Raw genomic sequence first — 23,083 nt, 5'->3', positions numbered from 1 at the left:
CCCCAGCCACAGGTGGACACCACAGCTCCTTGGACTCCAAACCACCCCCACTCCCTAGCCCTGTTGCTGCCACCAGCGCCAGACAATGTAGAGACATTCAGGTCCTGCTGCCACAGCCCCAACCCAAAACCAACACTCAGATACCCCTCAATGGTGGAGGCTCCCCCAGGCTGCTCAGGGCCACAGCTCTCTCATGTCTCTGTCTCTGCCTCAGTTGTTCATCCTGGGGTGCATACGGGGGGTGGGGGGCACTGCAGAGGTTGCAAAGCCTGGCCCCAGCAGGCTCCTCCCAGCTGACATTGGCCTGCCATTGGCTGCAGCCCAGATGCCTCCTCCTCCTGGGGGGCTGGGTTCTCCTCAAGAAGCCCAGGAGCCCTTCCAAGAAGTGACCCTGTCAGACCTTGCTCCCTCCCACCCACCCCCATCCTAAGGGTGCTCAGGCTGCTCACAGCAGTCCTGCGGGGCCTCTGCAGATGCTCTTCCCAGGTGGGTCAGCACCTCCAGCATGAAGCCCATGGTGGGCAAAGTGGCAGCTTTTCTAGATCATAAAATGTGACATGGTTTTCACCAGCCCCCATACCACAGCCCCCACGGCACCCTGCCTTTGGGGTGTGGGGGCCTGTTTGTGCATGGCCATCCCTTTCCATCTGAACTTACAACTTTCTCTTGGCTTCTGATATTATTTTACATTCTCAAAGTATGATTTTTTTTCCTTCTCAGCTATCTTTCATCTCTCTTTTGAAAACTGTCTCCTTTATGTCTTCAAATATTTCCTCCTGTTCATTCTGACTTTGAGCCTATGTTCCTTTGGTGATCAGCATCGTTATACACACTTGTACCGGGCAAAGGCCTTACCTGAGGCCTGTGAGCGGCACGTAGTGAAGGGACAGGGAGGAGACGTCCGCAAGCCACAGACCCCTGTGGCCCTCCGCATTGACATCCTTCCAGGGACTTCCTCTGTCCACAGTCACCTTAACCTCCAGGGAGGAGCAGTCCCTGGACTGTCACCCAGGGCCCTGAGAAGGAGGCTGCCTGAGGCCCCAAGCTGTCCTTAGTGGCCCCCCCTGGTACCTGCCCTAGGCTCTGGGGACAACTCCAACCTCTGCAATAACTGAGGGGATTAAAAGCGTTGCTCTCACTTAGTTTCTCCTGCTATGTGCCGCCTTCCCCAACATGCACACACATGAACACATGCCAATGCCATGCAGCTTCTAGTGGCCCCTGAGTTTTCTCATGGTTTTCTGATTATTTCCTGAAATCCACATGTCCTGCAGGTGAATTATAGTTTCTCACAGGAGATGAGCAGCCTGTGCTAGTTTCTGCTAGGCAGGAATTGAAAGCCAAGCGGTTGTTCTGCATCCAAGATTCTGCAAGTCTAGAAAAGTCAATTCATTTTCAGTTTTTGTGGAATTATTATTTTTTAAATGACCTCCAATCCTGCAGACAGGTTTCGTGGAATCTATAAAGGAAGTTGGTCCCTGAAGACTTGGGTCTCTCCTTGCTGGTGACTGAGTCCTGCTGGAGGCTGAGCACACAGAGTCTTGCTCAGGGGTTGAATGACCGCCGGCCACCTTTCTATCGTCAGCCCTCTGCGTCCTTAGGAAGCACTTCTCCTGGCAAAATGTACTGTGATGTCTCAGAGAGCAAAGCACACTCACATGGCACTTCACCCTCTATGTTTTATGACTATAACTTGTTCTTCCAGAAGTAACTAGGAAGGTTTTGGACAGAGGAAGGGGCAGGACAGGCCACGTGTGGGCCTCATCTTTGCCTGAAGGAAAGAGTGTGAGTGAGACGCAGTCACTGAGGCACCCAGTGCCCTAGGGCCTCATCGAGCCACCCAAGGGCCTGAGTGGGGCGGGGCCACAGGACAGTCCCCATTCACCCGTTCACCACCCACAGTCCCTGGGACAGGGACATGGCGTCCATTCATGCCTCTCGGTCCAGATCCTGAAAAAACCAGAGAGGTCAGGCCCAGAGCAGGCCAGTGGTCAGCATTTGCAGGCCTGTGTGCCAGGAAGCTCAGATCTCCTCCTGTTTCTTCTGATGGGGGCCCTTTATGAAAAGGCCTTTCTGGGTTTCAGAACATGTCAGAGCTGGAAGGAAGCTTCAGAGACCTTTGACTCCCACACTTGCGTGCAGAGAAGGGAAAACTGAGGCACGGAGCCCAGTGCGACTCATCCAAGTTCATGCACAGCCTGGCCAGCACCAGTTCCACTGGGAGCCGCAGCACTCCCTTCCCAGGCGTTTTGGTGGGGATTTGGGGTGGGGCTGCCACATGCTTACTCTCAGGACAAATACACAAAGGGGACAGCAGAGCTGGGGGTGCCCTTGGAAGGCATGCCCTAGAGGGAGATGAGCTGATCTGGCATATTCCCCCATGGGAGCAAGGAACTCAGTCAGGCCATCTAGATGCAGCACACAGTGGCTTTGTGGGCCAACCCCCCTCAGGAGCAGGGATAGGAAGTTACACGAGCAGTGAGCTTCAGTCTGGAAGACAACAGGGTCCAAGGCCCTGGATCCTCTGCCCCCACACTGAGACGACTGTTTCTCCTTGTTGCCTGTGCCCTACTTTCCAATTGGAGACATGGTCATGTCTGAGTGGCTGTGAAAGTGACGTGTAAGTGACTAACAATTGCACCTATTCTTAGGTTCCTGCCACACCAGCAGCTCACAAGTTCACAATGGAATTTCAAGAAGTGTGAAAACTATTTCTGCTAAATCTGGAAAAAGCTACAAATACATTTTCTGAGGTTTCCACCATTTGAAAAAGTTCTCTTGGGAGCCAAAGACTCTGCCAGAGGCCTTGAAGTTAGTTTAAGAAAGTGTGTGCTGGCCACGCACAGTGGCTCACATCTGTAATCCTCACCCTGGGAGACTGAGGGAGGAGGATCGCTTGAGCCCAGGAATTTGAGGTTGCTATGAGCTATGATGATGCCACTGCACTCTAGCCTGGGTGATAGAGTGAGACTCTGTCTCAAAAAAAAAAAAAAAAAAAAAGCATATGCTGATGCTGCCAGCCTGGTCTCCACCAGCTCCCGCCCCATCTGAGTTTGGAAGGGCAGTGCCCACAGCTCTGGCCACAGGCTACACACAAAGCCTGCAGCAGAGGGTATGAGCACCACTACTCCGTAGTCTGGGCCCTGAGTGAGGTCCTGTGGACGCCCACCCTTCAGGATGTGCACTTGGCCACTAGTGGCACAGGCCCAGCTATAGCAACTTGGACTCCAGAGGTGGATTTTCTCCCATCATGAGAAGCCCAGAGCACAGTGGTTGCTGACTTTGTTTCAGAGGTTCAGAGCAGCAGGACCAAAGTCCCTCTGGCTCCCTGGCCCCTTCCTTCTTGGTGGTGTGATGGAGGTAGCTGCTCCAGCCATCATAACACCTTTCAGGCAAAAGGAGAAAGTAATGATGGTCAAAAGAGCACCTTTTCCTTCAGAGTAGAAGAGGGGGAGAAAAAAAAAAAAGAGCGCCTGCCCCTGGCCACTTCAGCCCCTTACAGAGTCTTCCTGAAGTGGAGGGGTATATACCTCCTGGGCCATGCCTCCTGAGGGAGAGCCTGGGAACTGTTGTCTGTAGCTGGGGCACAGCCCCATCTCCACTCCACCCAGCAGCAAAGGGGCAGACAGGAAGAAAGAGAGGAAGAGTGGATTGGAGCAGGCCACCTTAAACCTCTGCTGCAGAGTCCACCCTTATGCTGAAAGTGCTAACATGAGCCATGTCTGTCTCTACACTGGGGTTGGAAGAGCTGCTCCCACATCCCAGCCAGGGTTCACCATCACATACCCAAGACCAGTGCCCAGTGAGGCCTGCCACACTTCCCCTGTGCAACCAGCAGGGGCAACAAGGATCCAACATGACCGCTGCTCTCAAAGACCCAGTGTAGAAGACAAAGCCAAGGCCACACAGAGGACAAGTACATGGGAACCCTCCACAGCCTCCAGCCTTCTGCAGGCTGCAGGCCCTCTTGACCACCCTGTGAGTTTATACAGCAGGTTCCCTCCCTGAGTGTATGGGCGAGCCACCTTCATCCTCCTTGCAGGAGGGGCTGGCACCAGGTCTGGGGTCCGCAGCCCTTGGCAGTGGCCTCACGTCCATGGAAATGCTCAGGCATCATCTGCTCAAGCATGAGCCAATTCGACCCTACTTTCCAAAGAGCATGTGAAGTCGCAGCGGGCTGGTCACATTCAGCCCATAGTATGTGCTATGTGGCCACTCAGGTCCCTGTGGCTCTGTCCCTCTGTGCACACATGTGCACCTGCACTTGAATCTGTAAGCCCTGCCCAAGAGACCCTTGCCCCTGGCAGTGCCTTTCACCTGAATCTCCCCCCACACTCAGTACCCACTTTCTCTCCCTAGTGATGCCCCAGGAGGGGCCCTGGGGGAATCCATGAAGGACCGCTGGAGAAGGGTGGGGCTGTTCCTGGGACCATCAGGGAGTGCTCCCCAGGACAAAGCAGCCCTGGAGACCTGACATCCAGTGCAGGAACTCACTGGGCTCAGGAAACCATGATGGTTCACAGGGTTCAGCCCTAGGGCCCAGGGCCACGCAGAGGGGAGGGCAGGTCTTGGGGGCTGGGGGCTGTAGCCACGTGTCCCAGCTGTCTGGGCAGCCTCCATGTGAAGACCTGTTTCCAGGAAAAAGTGCATGTCTGGTCACAACCAGGTCATTCCAAATGCCCACTGTGGTCATGGAGGGAGGACTAAGAGGATATTTTGTTTTGCCCTTTCAAATTTTGATGTCTTTTCCAAATTTTATTCAGTATTTACTTCCTTAAATAAATTTTAAAAAGAGCATTGCCCCTCCCATCACCTTTCTCTAAGCTGGTATTCAGTAAGGCATGGGTGCTCCCAGCTTCCCCAGGGTTCCCACGTTCCAGAATTATCTCCCCACCCCACAGCGGACCCATGCCTCCCATGAATCCATGTCAGAGCCCTGTCCCCTATAACAATTCAAGGGGCTCTCTTCTTGCACCCACCAGACTTTTCAGATCATGAAGTGCTCCCTGGGGTGGGGTGGACAAGAGGCCAACCAGCCCCTCTCACTGGGCCTGCCACCTGCCACCCGCTCTCCAGAATCATTTCTGGCCTGGGCCTTCTCCCTCTCCTCCCGCCTTTCTCCCAGTGCCCCTGGAAGCTGGCTTAGTGACAGTGGGTGACCGTGGGCAGCAGTGCCCACAGGCTGGGTCTTCCCCACAGCCCACAAAGCTACATCCTCTCAGACACCCAGTGCCAGAACCACCTTCCAGGAACCTTGGCGGATGGGCCCCCATGTCTGCACGTGACCCTGAGTCCCCACACCCCCAGGCCGGGCCTCCCAGGGTGACTTGACTCCATCCTCCCTTCAGGTTGGTTGCCCAGATTCATGATGAGCTGCTCTTTGAAGTGGAAGACTCACAGGTCCCTGTGTTTGCAGGTGAGCCCAGGTTCTTTCATGAGTAGGTAAGAGAAGATTCGACGTCTGGTGGGGACACCCCAGGGAAGCATCTCCTCTGTCTGCCCCTTCACGGCCCTTCCTTGGCTCCTGCTGCCTGGCACCCGGACTCTGGTAGGCTGAGAGGAGCCTGGCTGTGGGGACATTTGGAATGCCCAGGTGGGCTCCACCCCGGGCCAGCGCCCCTCAAAGAGCACCAGGTGCTCCAGAGCACATGTGGTGCTCCAGAGGGTGGTGTAGATGTCTAGGCGGTTTTAGAGAGCCTGCGGTTCTAGAGAGATAGGGACTGGGCCCTGGGCCACTCAGGCGGACTAGGGCCAGGCTGTGGAGCCAGCAGGGGTGTTTTTGCTGGGGGTGGGGTTGGGTCACTGTGACCCCAGGCTCCAGGCCAGGTCCCACCCTGTCCCCCACACCAGCCCTCTCTGCTGAGCCACTGTCCCCACGGATGTGCCAGGGAATGTCACCACAGCTGTCAGCCAAAGGGTTTCTTTGAAGCCAGTGACCACTTTCTCCTTAGGGAGGGCCAGGACCACCAACACCCAGTCTCTGGCCCCCTGGAGGCTGTGATTCTGGCCTCACTGGTAAGGGGGTGAGAGCAGGTGCTCACATGGCCCAGCGCCCTTGGCTCCCAGCCGGATCTGTAAGTAGGCCAGCTTGGAGTGTGCACAAGCCCCACCCCCCCCCCATGACAGCACTGTGCCATCCTGGCCCCACCCCGCTTAGGGTCTGTCCCTGTAAGGTGGGGTGTGGGGCTCTGATCCTTGGTATCTACTCAGCCCAGCTCCTTCCTAGAGCTCAGCTGCTTGAAAACTGCCCAGCAGCCCCTTTGGAAGTAGCTAGAAAACAAACCCATCTTGTATGACCATTTGACAAGTATAACATGTACTCAGCAGCAGGTTAAAAAGGCAGGCACCACCCCAAGCCTGGCTCTGCAAACAGCACTGGGGCCAAGGACTGTGGGGCCAGGTGAGCCAGGTGTCAGCAGAGCCTGTGCCAGCTCTGAAGGGCTGGCTGGTCAGGACAGCCTGCCAGGCAGTGAGCAGCTGCGGCTTCTCTGCATGGACGCCCAGCTCCATCACCTACTGCCCCTCTCTGGGGATCCCAGTTTCCTGCATACCAGTGTGGCCCAGCCAGCATGAGGGGGGCCAAGGACCCAGCACAAACCAAGCTCCCCATAGGAAGCTTCTGGACAGCCCTGCAGCTCCCAGGGTGGCCCTGGCCCCCCTGCAGGGCTCTCCACATGTGCACAGGGCCATCTGCCCGCTCCTGCAGCCACGATGACCAGCTCCCAGCCCACCTGCCACCTTGCACTGCACAGAGGAGGAAACTGAGGCCCACAGAGCTCAGGGTCCCTGGCCCTTGGGCGGCTGCTGGCCCTGCCTAGGAACCCCAGGGACCAGGGACCAGTTCCCCAGAGAGGTCCCTGGCTCCACAGGGGCCCGGGGGCTGGAAAACAAAGTGACATCTGGCCATTGCTTGCGTGTTTCTATCACAATCTTTGTGCTGAGGTGTCAAATAATATGGAAGGGCAGAATGAAATATTCGTGTTTATTAAAGGGGCACGAAGGAACTCTGAGAAACACTGAGCTAGCGGATCCCAACCCTCCCCCAGCTCAGGCTGTCCCTTTCACAGGGCTCTGAGCTCTACTGCCCCAAGTGACCAGGCCCCCACAACGGGGCCAACCCACCAGCAACACGAAGCCACCCTCACGGGCTTGACGTTACATCAACCTTCACCCAGAAGTGGAGGATCCCAGGTCCTCTTATGTGCCCAGGCAGTTCTGGCCGGCAAGGGCTGCCCTGTCTGGCTCCCTCTGCCCAACCCCAGAGCCTCTAGACAGAGCTGGCTTGGCACCCGCCCCACCCTGCCTGGCCAGCCCCAGCCGGGGTGAGTTGAGGCCGAGGGGTGAGCGGTGAGGGCCAGTGCAGTGTGGTGGGCCAGGCCAGGGAGAGGGACTGCAGGGGGGCCGAGGCCTCTACAAGCAACGTCCTGGGCTGTGGACATGGCCAGGGGGTACTGGAAGGAGCCTCGGGGACAGGAGGCACTCCAGAGGCTGCTGTGGGCAAAGAGGCCCCCACAACTGGTCCAAGTGACAGTGTGGACACGTGAAACACCTAGGGAGTGGGGGGCCAGGCAGGACTCTGGCTGGAAGGTCCCCAAGGCCAGGAGACCAGCAGGGCCTTTGCACTCTCTCTGTGTTCTAGCTCTTGTCCGGGAAACGATGGAGTCCTTGCAGCAGGTGCGGGCACTGGAGCTGCAGCTGCAGGTGAGGGGGACACTTAGCCCAGCCAGGCCTCCCCAGAGCCTGGCCTCGGTGGGTGCAGCTTGCGGAAGGGCAAGAACGCAGGGACGAAAGGTGTGGCCCAGCCCTGCCGAGTGGTCGCTGCTCCCCAGGTGGCTTGGCTGTCTGTCTGGGGAGAGGTCCCGATGGGTACCCTCAGCTGCCCCCACCAGCCAGGGATCCTCCTCCAGCCATGGCCACCCAGCCTCTGGCCAAGCCCACCTTCTCTGAGGTTCACCCTTACTGGAGATGTGGGCACTGGGGCCCCCACCTGCCCCAGGGGCACCCTCAGGGTATGCCCAGCCCCCACACCTGGCTAGTCTCCTCTCAAGGCAGCTCTGGTTTGGGTCCTCACCAGGAAAGACTTTTGGGCCACTGGATACAGGCTCCCTGGGCAGGGTTTGACAATGGGGAGGAAACTAGCAGGTCAGAGTCCCCAAGGTCTACTGGTGACTTGGTGGGCTCAAACAGCAGCCCTTTCACCCCACCAGGGAGGGGACTCCTGCCCTCTGGGGCAGAGTCCAGACAAGCCCGGCCTGTGGCAGGGAGACACGTGGGAGCTGGGTGGCCCCTGGACACCCTGACGCCCAAGGAGCCCTTCGGGACAGGATAAAGGCGGCTGTGGGGACAGGGGCTGCAGCTGGGGCCTAGTCCCGCCCTTCCTGGCAAGAGGGAGCTGTTGAGGTTTAGTCCAGGGCCCTGGGCAAGAGCCCACTCAGGATCAAGGTCCCCAGGAGGGCTCTCTTGCTCAGCTGGCACCTCTAAGAGACACCAATGGCCCCAAAGGCAGGGCCCTCAGGTGGTAAGCACGGGTCACTCCAGGATATACCTCACCCACCCAAGGGCACCTTGCCTGGCCTACTCACTGGCACAGAGGCCCTAGTAGGTCAGGAGATCTCAGCTGAGGTCGAGGCCTCGTGGCTGTGGTGTGAGCCTGTCTAGCTGGGCGGGTGTGCATGAGTGTGCATGTGTGTGTGCATGTGTGCCTGTGGCTGTCTAATCATGGGTCTCTGGGGATGTGCCTCTGCGCATGTGGGCCTGGGAGGTGGCAGGGGATGGCTGGCCCAGGCCAGGGGCTCACCTCTGGCTGCCACCCACAGGTGCCCTTAAAGGTAAACCTGACTGCTGGCCGCTCATGGGGACACCTGGTGCCACTGCAGGAGGCCCTGGGCCCTCACCAGGGTCCAACTGGCACTGAGCCTCCCAGCAACAGCCTGGCCACCTCCGTCAGCACCTACCCCCCACCACCAGCGCATTTTTCTCCTTCATTTTGTCTGTAGCCCCAGGCAACCGTGGGAAAGGAGAGCTTGTTTCTACCAGCCCATTGTGTGGCCTTCCCCAAGGTCACCAGCAGCTTTGTACATTAACCCTTTGGGGGCTGGGGTGGCCCAGTCATCCCTGGAGTAAATGCCTGTGCAAAGCCATCCTTGTCCTTGTCTGAGTGAATTCTTCCAGCGGGTGGGAAACACCATGTCCTCAGCCCCCAGCCACTTGGCCAGAGGCAGGGCCGAGTGCCCCAAATCGGGAGTGGCCCAGACCCAGCCCAGCTGAGGGTGCACTCCCTGCTCCTTCTCCAGGAGCCCAGGGGAGGGGGTTCCCTTGAGGTTCCACAGCTGCTCACCCCTGGCAGGTGCCCAAGGAGCTGCCAGCAGCCTGGAGGCACTGGGGTGTCCTCATTGCTGCCCCACTTAGCTTCTAGAAGCCACACCCAGGGTGTGCACCTTTCTCCCAGGCTGGCCTGGTGCAGCCCTGAAGGGCCCAAGAGAACAGCCTCCGGCAGGAGACTCTCAGCCAAGGACCAGCTGGGCTGTCGGGGGTCTTTGGAGTCGCATGTTCCCAGGCCACCAGATCTCTCTGGGGAGCCTCCTACAGCCTGGTGACCAGAGACTGAGTCAGGCTGGTAACCCCCAAGGGAGCCCCACAAACAACTGGCACAGGTTCTCCGTGGCTGTCGGGGAGGAGCCCCCATGGCACCTGTCAGGGAGCATGTTGGCCTTGGGTCTGAGCAATGGGACTCCCCTTCTGTGTGCCACGCCTTTCTGTTTAGGTGGCGACTGTTTCATGTGCTCTGCTCCTTTTGTGGCCCCACTGCACATGCATCAGCTCTTTTGGCAGACTTGGGTGGTCACAGTGGACTGTGCCCCAGTGTCTTCTGGGTGGTCTGGGGGCTGTGGAGGCCCTTTCCTTCATCCTCCGTTCATTCAGCAACCATTTGTCGGGCACCTGCCATGTGTCCGGTGCAGGTGAGGCCTGAGTGGGACAGCCAGATGTAGACCACTGCCCTGGGTTGGTGCCACGCCACACTGGCCTTGCCCTTCCTGGGCCCCCGGCCCTGGGGAGCACCAGGCACCTGTCCCAGGGCCGGGGAAGCAGCTGGGCTGCCTCCTCCCCAGTAGGGTGATGCCCACACTGTGCCAAACAGCCTGTGTTCTCATGGCTTCATCTTTTCACTGGTTTCTGCGTGTGCAGGATTCTGGGTGGCCAGGCCTGACCACAGTGTGTGGAACATCACAGCACTCCAGACAGCTGGTGCAGAACTGCCGCTGGGCCCCTCTGTGCCAGCTGTGCTGCTGCTCCCCTGCCTGTGCGTGTGTGTCCACGTGTGTGCACGCGAGAGTACAAGTGTGTGTGTGGGTGTGTGGCCCAAGCTGGGCCAGTCAGCCACCCCTGCTCTGTCACTCCAAGGCGCCCTCACTCCTGGGCTTCCACAAAGCAGCTCATGCAGAACTAGCACAGTGAGGTGCTGTCCAGCAGGTGGGGCAGGGGCGAAGGCAGCTTTAGGTTTCAAAATAAACGACCCAGCTCCACGTCAGGCTTCTGCATCCACTGGCTGCAGTTTCTGCTGAGACATTCCCAGAGATGGGTTTTGCTATTTGTTACTTGAGCCTGGGCAGAGACTGCCCAGCCCCCTGCGCTGGCTGAGAGAGGCAGACCCTGACCTGGCCTTGCTCTTTGGAAAGGAATATGTGAAGGTTGGGCTCCTGGGCCAGGAGGGCCTGGGGAGGGTGCAGGGAAGGGGGAGCCAAGAGGAAACCCCGACAAGGAAAGGTCTCCAGAAGCCTGGGCTGCAAGGTCTGCACCTGGTGGATCCCAGGCTCCAAGGCTCCCTGTGGCACCCTGCACTGGAGTCCGATAGGGCAGGGGTGTGTCCTCCCTGCACCTCACTATCCTTGAGACCCCACGCCTGGCCCCGATGCGTGCTACAGCCCACCAGCACCCTCCTCACCACCCAGCATCCCTCGGCCTAGACCCCACACCCTAGTCATCTTCCCTCCCTCTGGACACTGGGCTTCCCCTCAACAACCCTGGTCAGCCCTGACGCCCGCGCACCTGGATCCCAAACCTCACACCACCCCTTGGAGCTGAGCTCTTCCTCCAAGGTGCTGGGCAGGCAGGCAGATGCCCAGGCCTGCGGTGGCACCACCTGCCAGGGGCTGCCAGCACAGGAACAGGCATAATCACTGGAACTGAGAACCGGGAGGACAAGGAAGCCCAGCAGGAGATGCAGACTCAGGAGAGGGACAACACGCTGATGGCACCCAGACCCCAGCACCTGCAAACCCAGAGTCTCAGCCTTGAGGGTACCCAGGCCCCAGGGCCAGGACAGAGCAGTGGGGCCTGGTGGGCCTGGCTGGGCTGGAGTCTCCACCAGGGGAGCAAGGACAGGGGTGGGGCCCAAGGGGCCCAGCTGTCTGTCTCAGCTGTGCCAGGAGTTTGGATGCCCAGGCCACAACCAGAAGCCGGTGGGGAGGAGGGCAGGGCCCCTGGGGTGCCACTTGGGGGGACAGGCTTGTGAGTAAATGCCTCCTCAACACAGCACACTCAGGGGAACAGGCTATGGAGCCCCCCACCCAGCACCAGGCCAGAGAGGAGCCCAAGCACCCCTCCCCAGATGGCACCCTGGGAGGCTTGGGCTGGGTGACTGCCCAGGGAGGGGGCCTCTCGGCCCACAGGGCATCCAAACCCCCTCCCTACCCCTGCCCCCAGCTCCTACAGGGTCACAGGAAAGCAGCCCAGATTGGTGGGGCTAAGGGGTAGGGAGGGAGGAAGTAGGAGGGGGACAGATGGGGGGAGGGAGCAGGGGAGCCCAAGGGGAAACTACTGTGGGGAGGCTCATGTCCCCAGAAAGCTAGCCCTGTGGCCTAGGGCATGAGACGCCTCAAGAAAGCACTGGAGCCGGGTCCTTCAACTCTGGTTTTATTGAAAAACAGCAGCATCAGGGCTGTGCAGGCAGAGGGCACACACTCTGGCCCCGCAGTCTCCTGGAACTCAGCTGGTAGCCCCGGCCCTGGGGGCTGTTTTGGCACACCTGGGGTCTCAAGACAACCCCCGCCCCCATCACGGGCTCACAGTACAATTTCGGGAACAAACCCCAACAGGTGAAACCTGTCCACGAGCTCACTGTGGACCTGCCCTGGGGCCAGAGGGAGCCGGCGATCGGGGCAGGCAGGGGCTCGGCCAGCACCCACCGAGGCCCCGCTCCGCTGAGGGGCAGGAGGAGCCCGGCACCTCCCAAGCCAGACCCTGCCCGCCAGGCTCCCTGGCTGCCACCACACTCGTGCACACCCACACATACATGCATGCTCACACACATAAACACATTCACACACACATGCATATGCACACACACAAGTGTACACACTCACATTCACACAAGAACACATTCATACATACACAAGTACATGCTCACACACATGCTCGAACACATACATGCTCATACATATGTACACACATGCTCATACATACACATAAATGCATGTACATACACACACAGGTATACTCCTTCTTTAAAATGGCTAATTATTGCTGTTTAAAAAATAACGTATCCAACAGTGGTACAGCAGGGCTCCTTCCCTAGGCTCTGGCCACTGTGCCACCACCCTGCGTGGACACCACACGCCGCTGGAAGCACTCTGGTGGCAGCACCAAGGAGCAAACACATTTGGGGTCTGCCCCACACCCTGCCCAGAACTCAGACCCCAGAAGCATCAGCCAAAGAGCCACCAGCCTAGCAACACGGGCCTGTGGCCAACACTGGTTCACAGAAGCAGCTTCCAAACAGACACAAGTGAGTCCGCAGGCCACAAACACAACGTGCCCTGACAGGGTAGAGGCAGTGGCTCCCCTGACTTGGGCGACTGTCAGGTGTCCCTTGGGCGCTGACAGGAAGGTGGCCCCAGTGTGCCCACAGAGCCCCTGGGGAGTCTCCTTCGGCCCCCATGAAGCCCCATGCACCCACAGAGCCCAGAAACCCGAGTTCCCTGGCCTCCATCCACAGGCACACCCCTGGAGTCAGGCTCCGGTGAGGGCCTGGGCTTGGGGCCACTCCCAGGGCAGGTAGGGGCGGGCCTGCCAGTGGCCTTGTGCCTTGCAGAGGCTAGAGCCAGGCCTTTCACAAGCCCAGAGAGCTCCCCCAGCACCTGCCAGGCAGCCCAAGAAGCTTCCTTCAGGGGGCCCCCAGCAGGATGGCAGCTGCCCTAGGACCTCGCGGGCCGCAGGCCTGCTGTCCAGGATCTCCCAGCCTGAGCATCTTCCAGGGCCACCCCCTTGGGCCAAGCTGACCTGTCCCTCGTCCATCTACCCAGGGGCAGCATCTCAGCCACTGCCCAGCCCCAAGAGGGACACCAGTGGGAAGCAAGGCTGGGCATGGGGTGGAGAAAAGAGTGGGGAGATGCTGCCAAGCCTGTGGGGCATGAGCCCCCCCTCAGGAGCCCACCCTGGCCCCCACTCTCAGGGGTCAGCCATCTGCAGAGAGCCACGCCTGGGCAGTGGTACACCAGGCCACTGACGGGCCTGGGTAGCACTGGGCCATCCAGAGGCACTGGAGCCCTCAGCAGCCGGGAGCCACTTGTCAGGTCTGTGCTGCAGGCTCATCTAATGCCGACATTCTGGAACACACTACCTCTCACCTTCTGCCCACCCCGCTCCAAAAACAGAGGCTTCCAAACAACCAACAGAAATCCTGGGAACCCCAGACCCCTGAGCAGTGCTAGGCCCAGGCTGGCGGAGGGCATGGGTCCTGGGCACCCGGGGACAGGGCGAGGGCCAGCTGGGAGGGGCAGGGGCTGGGGCCAGCACACTCGGGGAAGCTGCACCAGGTGTGGGGCAGCGGGGCCCCGCGGGGCTTCACAGAGGTAGAAAAAGTAACATCGGAATTTCTACAAACGTATAAAATTCATGTCAGTGCACATTTGTGGAGCAGTTAGCTCCCAGGCTGGAGGGATGAAGTGGGCCAGGGTTAAGCCCACCCAGCAGCATGCCCAGCCTCCAGCTGTGGGGGTGGGTGGGAGATCTGACCCTGGTGGCCCTCCAGGACCCATGAGCTGCACACTGGCCTGGTGAGGGCTCCAGGCAGCTAGAGCCCAGCCTGGCAGGTGCACGGGTGCCTCGCGTGCCTCACTGGCTGGGCAGCAGGGTTCTGTCTGCGTGTGCCCACCCCACCACACCCTTCCTGGCATCCCTACCAAGCCCTGGCAGCAACAAAAAAATGGTCAAGAGTCCAGCATGCGTCCCACTACCCACTCGGCCATGCAGCCAGGGACCCCTCGCAGGCAGACAGATGCTGCCAGAACAGGAGCACCACACCACCACCTCATGACCCTCTGAGCCCTTGGGAGGGGGATCTGCTGTGAACCCACCCTAGGTCAATGTCCAGGAGACACTGGCAGTCCCCGGGCCCACAGGCTCTGCCAGCCACCACCCCAGGGACTGCAGGCTCAGAAGGCACAGGATCAAAAAAAGTCAGCGCTGCCCCCAGCTACCCCCTCCACGAGACACACCTCTCAGCCCCACTCAGCCCTTCCTGCCCCAAGACCACCAGCAGCCCCAACACACCCCAAGCCATCTAAGACCAGCCCAAGCCAAACCCAAACCAAACAGAAAGAGGAAAAAGGCACAACTTGTTTTCCATTTTGCTAAAACACTTTACGTCTGTCTGTATAATCCAGATTAACAAAATCTGAGAGCTGCAAGAAAATAGGGTGCCAATTTCTGTACAGTCTACAAAACTCCCACCCAGAGCAGGGACCAGGCACCACCCGGGGAATGTACAGGGGACAGCGGGGTCTGTACAGTGTTCTGCAAATACCTCAATTGCTAACGGGACAAAAGGCCCCTCGGAAGCTGGGCTTGTTCCGTTAATTCTTTAATTTCTGAAGCACCTTTTTATGAAGGTCCCCTCTGCAGCCCTGCACGTGGCCCTGTTACCTGGGACCCAGTTCCGTGGCTGCCCTGCCCACACCTCCCCATACCCGAGCCCCACACAAAGGGGCCTGGGTGGGTGCTCATGCCCCTCCAGCCACCAAGGCCAGCCAGGTCCAGGTTGGACGTGCGGCCATGTCACCCCTGCTTCCCTTCCACTTCCCAGGCGACCCCATGCCCAGACCAGCCCCCACAACCAACCCTGGGAAGGAGAGGCCAGGCCAGGAGCACAGCCAGCTGGAGCCAAGCCAGCCACCCCCAAACCGGGACCCAAGGAGCCCAGCCCCGCCCCCGTGGCCGCGGGACTCCACCTGCACCTGCCCCTCCACCTGTGATCCGGAACCTCCTCACTCACCAGGACTGCTCCTTGGTGGGAGTTCATGCTAACTCAGGGTCTCCCTCCAGATTTCAAACTGCGAAACCCTCTACCCACCCGGCCACCCACCCCCGTCACACTGGGCCAGAAAGAGTGCACATTCCAGCACCACACAGATGTGTGTGTCTCCGGGTACAAACTACCGTTTTGTCCCAAGAATTAAAGTCATGCAGAGTGCTATTCTGTCTAAATAACTTATCAGAAAATAGGGAGAAGCTGTGGGCTCGGCGCTGACAGCAGTGGCCTGGGTTAATGAGATTCACAGGGCAGACCCTGCCAGCCGGGCACAGGAGATCCCTGGGGACATCTGGGAGAGGCCACTGTGATCCAGCAGGCAATGGGGGCAAGGTGTCCCCACCATGGCTGTGCAATGGTTGCTATGGGAACCACCCCCTGGATGATGTCGCCAGTCACCAAGCCAGGGTGGGGGAGGGGCAGGGACCAGGAGGAAAGGAGGGTGACTCTTGTCAAAGCACAGCGGGAGTGGATGAAGCTGGGGTGGCGCAAGGCGGTCCAGGCCCCTCTGTAGAGCGGCTGGGGGTGGGCGGCAGGGTACACCCTCCTGCAGCCAGCTTGGGCTGGGACAGGGGCGCTCACCAGCCAAGACCTCAGGGTCCAGTCTGGGCAGGGCAGCAGCGGGAGGCGGTGGGCATGCGGCATGCTGCGGCCAGGCCACTTCCTCAGCATGCACAGAGCAAAGCAGGGCCTGCTGCTCCGTGGGGCAGCAGCCGGCCGGCCCAGCAGGCCTCCCTTCCAGGGACCCACAGCTGAGCCATAGCCTGTGGCTTTGTCGCAGAGGTTCTGTGCTTGGTGGGCAAGGCTGGGCCTTCCCCAGTGGCAGCGGGCTGGGCAGCCTTGTGGACAGCTGCAGAGGTCCAAGGTACAACTCTTCAAGGCGTGGCAAGCCACCTGGCAAGCTGGGCAGGGCGAAGGACCGTGGCTGCAGACAACTCAGCCCTACCAAAGTGTCGTGGAAGAGCCACAGCCCTGCACCCCGAGGACCAGCTGGGAACCGCGTGATGAAAAAGGAAAACCCAACACAAACGCCAAGGTGAGGGTCTGAAAGCAGAGCCGCACTGGGCGGCAGGCAGGCGGGCACAGGTGGACGGGGCAGCTGGGGTGGTGGGCGGGCAAGCAGTGGCGGTCACTCCTCGCGCAGCTGCAGGCGGTAGCGATGGTAGCGGACCTGGAAGAAGAGGCGCTCGGCCAGCGAGAGGGTCATGCCAGGCAGCACGTAGTGGTCACTCGCGCCCATGTGTCTGAAGCCCAACGACTCATAGAGCTTGTGGGCAGCCACCTTGACGGCCGTCGTGCCCAGTACCACCGCAGAGTAGTTGTGCACCACGGCGAATTCCAGCACCTTCCGGCCCAGCGCCTTGGCGATGCCCTTGCCACGGAAGCGTGAGTCCACAGACATGCGCAGCAACTCCACAGTGTTGTCCTCCTCGTGGGCCCTCGCGGCCACAATGCCCACCACGTTGCCATCCAGCACGGCCACCCAGAAGCAGGAGCCTGCAGGGGACAGGGCAGTCAGGGCTGCTCGGCAAGGAAGGCCAAGAGACCCTCTTGACAGAGTCAGTGGGCAGGCAGGGCCCCTCAGGGCTACCCCCTCCAGCCACATATCAGAATGGCCCCCCTCCCAGCTCTGCTGGACCTAGGGTGTGTAGGGTGACGGCCACAATTCAGGACAAGCAGATACAGTTGCCTCCTCCAGGGCCCTGAGCAGAGGAAGCCCAGCTGGCACCCAGAGCCTGGGTCCGACTGGCAGCCAGGACCCACTCAGCCCTTGAGGCCAGGCTGGCCGGAGTCCCTCCCCTGGAACCAAGAGCTGGGCAGGCCTCAGCCAGGCAGGCCCCTGCCCCTGCCCAGCTACACTTGGACCAAACATCCCCCAAATGGCCACAGGACGGGCACAGGTGAAGCCAACCTGCTCTGGCTCCCAGCCCCCAGGGGCTCCCACGCTGGTCCCCAGGCACCCACATTGGAGGGGTGGAAGAGCAGGGGCTGTGAGGCAGCGTCCAGAAGGACCCCTGCAGCAAGAGCTGGGAGGGGGCCTGAGAGGACATTGCATAAATCCAAGTGGGGACCAGGCCCACCGACCCTAGCCTCGTAACCAAGCCTGCCATCCCCACCCATAGCATGGCCCAAGGCCAGCCTCAGGCCACCGGGAAGGGACATCAGGTGAGGAGCCGCAAGGGTAGGTCAGGAAGGGAGAAGCCTGCAGGGCCCGGGCCGCCTCTGCTAGCCCAAGATGAGGTGACCCCAGAGACCTCTCTGCGGGCCAAAGGAGTGCCTGCCCAGGAGCCTGGCCCCCTCGAGGAGCCAAAGTCCCCCCAAAAGGCTCTGTACCTGCTCCTTGACCAGCAAGCACCCCCCATCACCCCAGGGGCTCCACCAGCCCGCTGGCTCAGTGAGGGAACTTCTGTCTCCTTCAGTGCTGGACCCTGGGCCCGGGCACGCAGCTGAGGGGGTGCTGAGGGCCCTGACTGCCCACCCTCCCCCAGCAGAGCCAGAGCAGTCAGGGTGAGCTGCAGGCATGGCTGCCAGCACCAGGGACCTGGGCTTGTCCCTCCAAGCTTTGAGCAGCTCCAGGGTTCCCAGGAGGGCTCCCTCCCTCCCTCATCCCCATCCCAAAGCCCCCAAGGCTTTCCCAACCAGCCCTTTACAGTGTTTCTAGCTCCAAGGGGACCCTGGGCCAGTCTCCTCCTGCCAGCTGGCCCACCCACGATGCAGGGGTTCTGGCCTCTCCCCACCCACTGGATCAGACCAGAGACCAGGACAGTACAGGGAGTGACAACCCGCCAGCACCATATGGCTGGGGGCACAACTCCCTCTCCCAAGCCTCGGTCTCCCCATTTGCACAAGCGGCACCCACAGATCCAGCAGGGCCTCTGCCCTCATGGGGCTCCTGCAGACCCATTAGATGTCCCACAGCCCCTCACACCAGAGGCTGTGGCCCTGGGGGGCAGGGTTACAGGCAGCCGCCTTGAGCTGGGCCCCCCACCCAGGACTGAGCCCTCTTCGCTACTGTACCCTGGGCTCTGCACGGGAACCCCCTCCCCCTCCTAAGCAGAGCCAGGCAAGGCAAGGGCCCCACGGAGGCCGTCCAGATGTTTGGGTTTGAAGAAGGGCCGGGGCAACAAACTGAAACTCTGTCTCAAAAAAAAAAAGAAAAAAAAGGAGAATGTCGGACACCAAGGCCAGCTGGGCAGGGGCGGGGGCTTGGCAGATGGCGGGACCAGAGTGCTGCCCTCCTCTGACACTCACCAGGCCCTGCTAGACCCTAACCAACCCTTCAGGGCCCACTCAGTCTCTCTCCTCCCGCCACAGACGCCCCAGCACTGGGAGAACCTCCTGCCCCAGAGGGCTGGGATTTCTCTCTCCTCTGAGGAAACTTCCTGGCCCTGCCCCCGAACCTGCAACCTGAGGGCTGGGAGTAGCCCCCAGCCCTCCCTCTACAGAAGGCCACAAGGGCTGGGGCAAGACCCTCTGGCTCACTAAGTGGCCCTGAGCCCAGGTCCCCTGGCCTCACCCAGAGTCATCGCCCCAGCCACACAGGCCCCCTCCATCCAAGGCTTTGGCACTGCAGCCAGCCCTGGATCCTGCCGGCCACGCCAGACAGAACCAACAAGAGCAGAGAGGCCCTCATCCCCACATCAGCGGGTGCCAGGCCACTGACAGCCCACCCTTCGCTGGAGGCCTTAGTCACCTGGATGACTCTGGTCATGGGGACCCCAGGGGCCCTGCCCTGAGGTTGTAGGGGGGATGGGGAGGAGGAGCTCTGCCTGATGAGTGTGGGGTAGGGGCCAGAGGGGAGGACTCACCAGGTGGCTTCATGTAGTACTGCTCGATGTCGGCCATGTCCGTGTGCAGCGCGCAGTCCAGGTAGGCCAGGATCACCTTGCGGCTATAGTAGTAGCGCAGGCCCAGCAGCCCGGCAGGCACCAGGCAGGTCAGCAGCAGTGAGCGGGTCACCGCGAAGCACAGTGCTGCGGGGACAGGGAGAAGTGGCGTGGGTGAGCGAGAGGAACCAAGGAGACCGCAGACACACAGGAGGGGCCTGCCCAACAAGGCACCATTGTCCTCAAGGGTGGAGGAGCAATGGGGCATTTCAGATGCTCCCCCTACTTTTCCCTATTTTCAAACTGTCAACCCTAAAGATACACTACCTTTATCACCCGAAACAATCACAGGACTTCTAAACCTCCTGAGCACGGCAGCCTCTGGGCAGGCTGCCCTGAGTGGCCGGCAGGCGCAGCACAGGCTGGACCCTGTGGTCCCCAGCTGGGAAGGGGCCCTGCAGGTCACCTCTCCGCTGGGAAGCGGGCAGGGATCCCCAAATTCAGCAGGGCCCCAGGACCACCCTCTTCCCGGGGCCACAGCCAGAGTCTCCCTGGACCAGCCTCTGCGCGGCGCCGTGAAGACAGGGCCGAGCAGACAGCTTCCAGCCGCATCTAGGCTGCGGTGACCTTGGCAGCATCGCACCCTCCCCCAGCCTCAAGCTCCTCATCTGCAAAATGGGAGAACAGTCCTCCGCTGGCGGAGCTTCAGGGGAAAGGCTCCGACAGACCCCTCGGAGACGGCCCTCGGCCCCCGCCCCCCACCACCCACCCCCGCTCTGCCCTGGAGCGCCCCTCCCGCAGCGCCCCGCGGGGCTGGCTGTCTCCCCTCATAAATTAGCACTCGAAGCCGCCGCGGCAGCCTCCCCCGCCCCGCGGATTATATATAGTCACCCGCGCACCAGGCGCCGAGCCTCGGCCGATGCCCGCCCCGCCCCCACCCGGGCCCCCGAGCGTCCCGCCCGCAGCCCTGCCCCGCGCCGGCCCGCGCCCGTTCCCACGCCCGGGCGCCGCAGAGGCGGGTGGGCGCGCGGGTGCGGGCCGCTCGCCCCCTCCCAGGCCTGGTCCGCGCGGGTGCCCGCCCGGGCTCCAGGACGGGCGAGCGGCGGGGAGTCCGGTGCGGCCGCCCCCAGGGTACCCACCCCTCCACCCCCCGGCTCCGCTAGCCGGCCCGCGCGGGACTGCGGCAGGCTAGAGGGCGGCGTGGCGCGCGGGCCGCGGCCCCGGCCCCCGCCGCCCGCACTGACCCGCCAGCAGGGCGTAGAGCAGCTGCGTGCGCGGGTGCTGTCGCAGGCCACGGAAGGCCGTGTTGGGGATGCGCTCCATGATGCCGTCGTAGAAGATGCGGCGCGCCGCATCCTGCTCGGCCGCGCGGAACTCGCGGATGCACACGCCGCGCCCCCCCGGCGGCCCCGTGCCCCCCGCCCCGCCGAGCTGCTGGGCATCAGGGGCGGGCGGGGGCGCGGCGGGCGCGGCGGCCGGCCCGGGCGCGGCGGGCAGCGGGGGCCACATGGCGCCGGCGGCGGAGAGCAGCGCGTCCTTCTTGGCCCCCGGCAGCGCCTCATGGTCCTCGGCGGCCACGATCTTCGTCTCGCAGACCATGTCGGGAGGCCCACAATGCATGCACCCGGCCGGGCGGCGCAGCGCAGGGACGCGGCCGGGCGGCGGGCGGGCTCGGCCCGGGCCCAGGGCAAGGGCGCGGCGCCCTCGGACCCGCGGCGGCGGCGGCGGCGGCGGCGGCGGCGGCGGCTGCTCAGGGGCGCGGGGCGGAGGCAGCGGGCGGCCGGGGCGCGCGCAGGGAGCTGCGCCGCATTTTGGAGAAGTATTTATAATGCAGCGGCGCGGGTGCAGTCGCGGCGCCCGGGGTCCCGCAGGGTCCTAGCGTCCACTGCATTGGCTGCCGAGGGTCACCATGTGATCTCGGGGGTGGGAGCAGACGCCGCCTCCGCGCCCGCCCGATGGCACACTAGGCGCTGCGCGGCGGCCGGGCGCGGGCGGCCGGCGGGGTTGCGGCCGGCGGGGGCGGCGCGGGCGACCAGGGCCGCGACGGAGCGACGGAGCCTCGAGAGGTGGCCTAGAACGGACGTGCGTGCGGGGGCGGGCGGCGGCGGTCGGAGCTGGGCGTCCTGTAGGTCTCGGGAGAAGGTTGAAACGGGGAGCGACTGATGGGCACCCGCCGCCCCGCCCCTGCGCCGCCGCTCCGCGCGGGGTCGGCCTCCGGGAGCAGTCAAGGAAGCATCTGCATCTCTATCTCCCTGTCCATCTCCCGCCCCTTTGTCTGAAAGCTGTGCCCTCGAGAACCCGCGGCGGGGACCGCACGGGCTGCAGCAGAGGGGACTCAGAGCGTGGCCTGGTGCCTACGCGCCTGCAACTCTGCGCGTCCCCGCGCAACGCAACACCCCCACGCCCGATCCCCGCAGCGGACGCCGGGCTGGGGGCCCGCAGGACGGGCCCGGCCCGGCCCCCGCCCTCCGCGGCCCGCGCATGCGCCCCGTAGCCTCGGTGCAGGTGCAAGGAGGGCTCCCAGTCCCGGCGAGCTGGACAAGCAGGCGCTATAGGCCGGGCGCAGAGGAGTTCAGGTGAAAGACAGGTGGTCGCGGACCTTATCCCCCGCACTTTGAGAACCCAGCCCCCGCAGCGCTCCGCCTCTTTCCCCGAGTCACCCCGAAAGGGAACCGGAGCCAAATTCTCCACCCCTGCTTGGGGCCGCGCCGCCCGTGGAGTGGGGCCGGCGGGGCAACCTAAGGTCACCCAGAGGCCAGGAGTGGCCCGGCTTGCCCGTGGGACGTGGGAGTGGGCGTGCAGCGTCGCGCTAAGGGACCATGTGGAGCGGGGAGGGGCGCTGAACTGGTCCACGGGAAGACATCCCCTTTATATGTCAGGGACCTGGCAGTCACCTTTGTCGCCCCAAAGGTAAAAACTGAGGCAAAATAAATATAAGTGAAGAGTTTATCTGGGCCAAGTTCTAGGACTGCAAGCCTGGGGCCTAGACTCGTTTCCCTGAATATACGCTCCCATTAGCAGCAGTGGGGTTTTAAGAGAGGAGGGGTCTCGCTCTGTCCCCCAGGCTGGAGTGCAGTGGTGCTACCGTAGCTCAGTTCAGCCTCTAACTAGGCTAGAGGGCTGTGGTGGGACCAGAGCTCCAAGCAGTGGGTTTTTAAAGGAAAAAAAGAGGCAGTTCCTAAGTAGTTTACCAAGAATTTACATTAAAATGACAGAAGCTACTGCTTGACTATCTATTCTTTGTATCACAAAGTCCAGGAATAAGATAATGAGTAAGGCACCAAGTCAGAAAACTACAGGAAAGAAAGAACAAAATACCTTTAAACAGCTGCCCCCAGGTGTGGGTGGGGAGCATGGCTGAAGTCCCATACTCATGTCTCTCCGGACCTGATAAATTGTGAATACCTCACATAGCTCAGACTGCTCTGAGCTAATTTTCTTTTCTTATTTCCTCTCTTTGTCCAAAATCTTTCTCTTCTGAAAGCACTGATGATCAACACGTTAGATGTAAACTTGTCCCACGTCACAGGGAAGGCTCACTTCCAGGTAATCTCATCCTTCTGTCCCAGGTGGAGGGAAAGAGGGGAGATGCTGTGGCCGAGGAACTCAGCAGGTCTCAAGGCCAAGGTGATTGGTAACAGCAAGGGAGGAGCGGGTCTCAGCCAGACCATCCACTTAACAAGGGAGCCACGACATGTTGGATCATTTCTATGCGTCTACCATGATTAGTTTTTTGTTGTTAACTTTAGATATATAGACATACAGCGTATAATTAAGAATTAAAAATATGACAAAAATAAAGACAATTATTAACAAAATTCGAAATCCGGTTCTGGAAAGTGTTCCTATTCCTCAAGATAATCAAAGAAATATTTCATGTACTTCTTGTCAGGGTCTGAAGAACAAAGTGTTGAGGGTCTCCCGTGGTGAAGACAGCCACCCAGTCTGC

The 23,083-nt window shown here is 61.1% G+C and overlaps 3 protein-coding genes across 3 annotated transcripts in view; 1 reads left to right on the top strand and 2 right to left on the bottom strand.

Moving 5' to 3' along the window:
- Positions 1–9,120, top strand: part of POLN (DNA polymerase nu) — a 151,881-nt gene extending 142,761 nt beyond the window's left edge. The window contains exons 22-24 of the mRNA XM_069496180.1: positions 5,349–5,416; positions 7,640–7,701; positions 8,817–9,120. Of these exons, the coding sequence (XP_069352281.1) occupies positions 5,349–5,416; positions 7,640–7,701; positions 8,817–8,996 (310 nt within the window). The 3' untranslated portion in view covers positions 8,997–9,120. The remainder of the gene's footprint in view (positions 1–5,348; positions 5,417–7,639; positions 7,702–8,816) is intronic.
- The window catches only part of FGFR3 (fibroblast growth factor receptor 3), a 366,177-nt gene that overhangs the window by 110,306 nt on the left and 232,788 nt on the right, over positions 1–23,083 (bottom strand). The gene's annotated exons all lie outside the window — the stretch shown is intronic.
- Positions 16,437–20,754, bottom strand: NAT8L (N-acetyltransferase 8 like). Its single transcript, XM_069496398.1, has 3 exons — positions 20,379–20,754; positions 19,117–19,281; positions 16,437–16,804 (listed from the first exon to the last, which is right to left on the bottom strand). Exons 1-3 carry the CDS (start codon positions 20,752–20,754, stop codon positions 16,437–16,439), a joined length of 909 nt encoding a protein of 302 aa, XP_069352499.1.

The sequence above is a fragment of the Eulemur rufifrons genome, chromosome 20 (genome assembly GCF_041146395.1).
Source record: "Eulemur rufifrons isolate Redbay chromosome 20, OSU_ERuf_1, whole genome shotgun sequence".
Lineage (NCBI taxonomy): Eukaryota > Metazoa > Chordata > Mammalia > Primates > Lemuridae > Eulemur > Eulemur rufifrons.
This window is presented reverse-complemented; position numbering and strand designations above follow the sequence as displayed.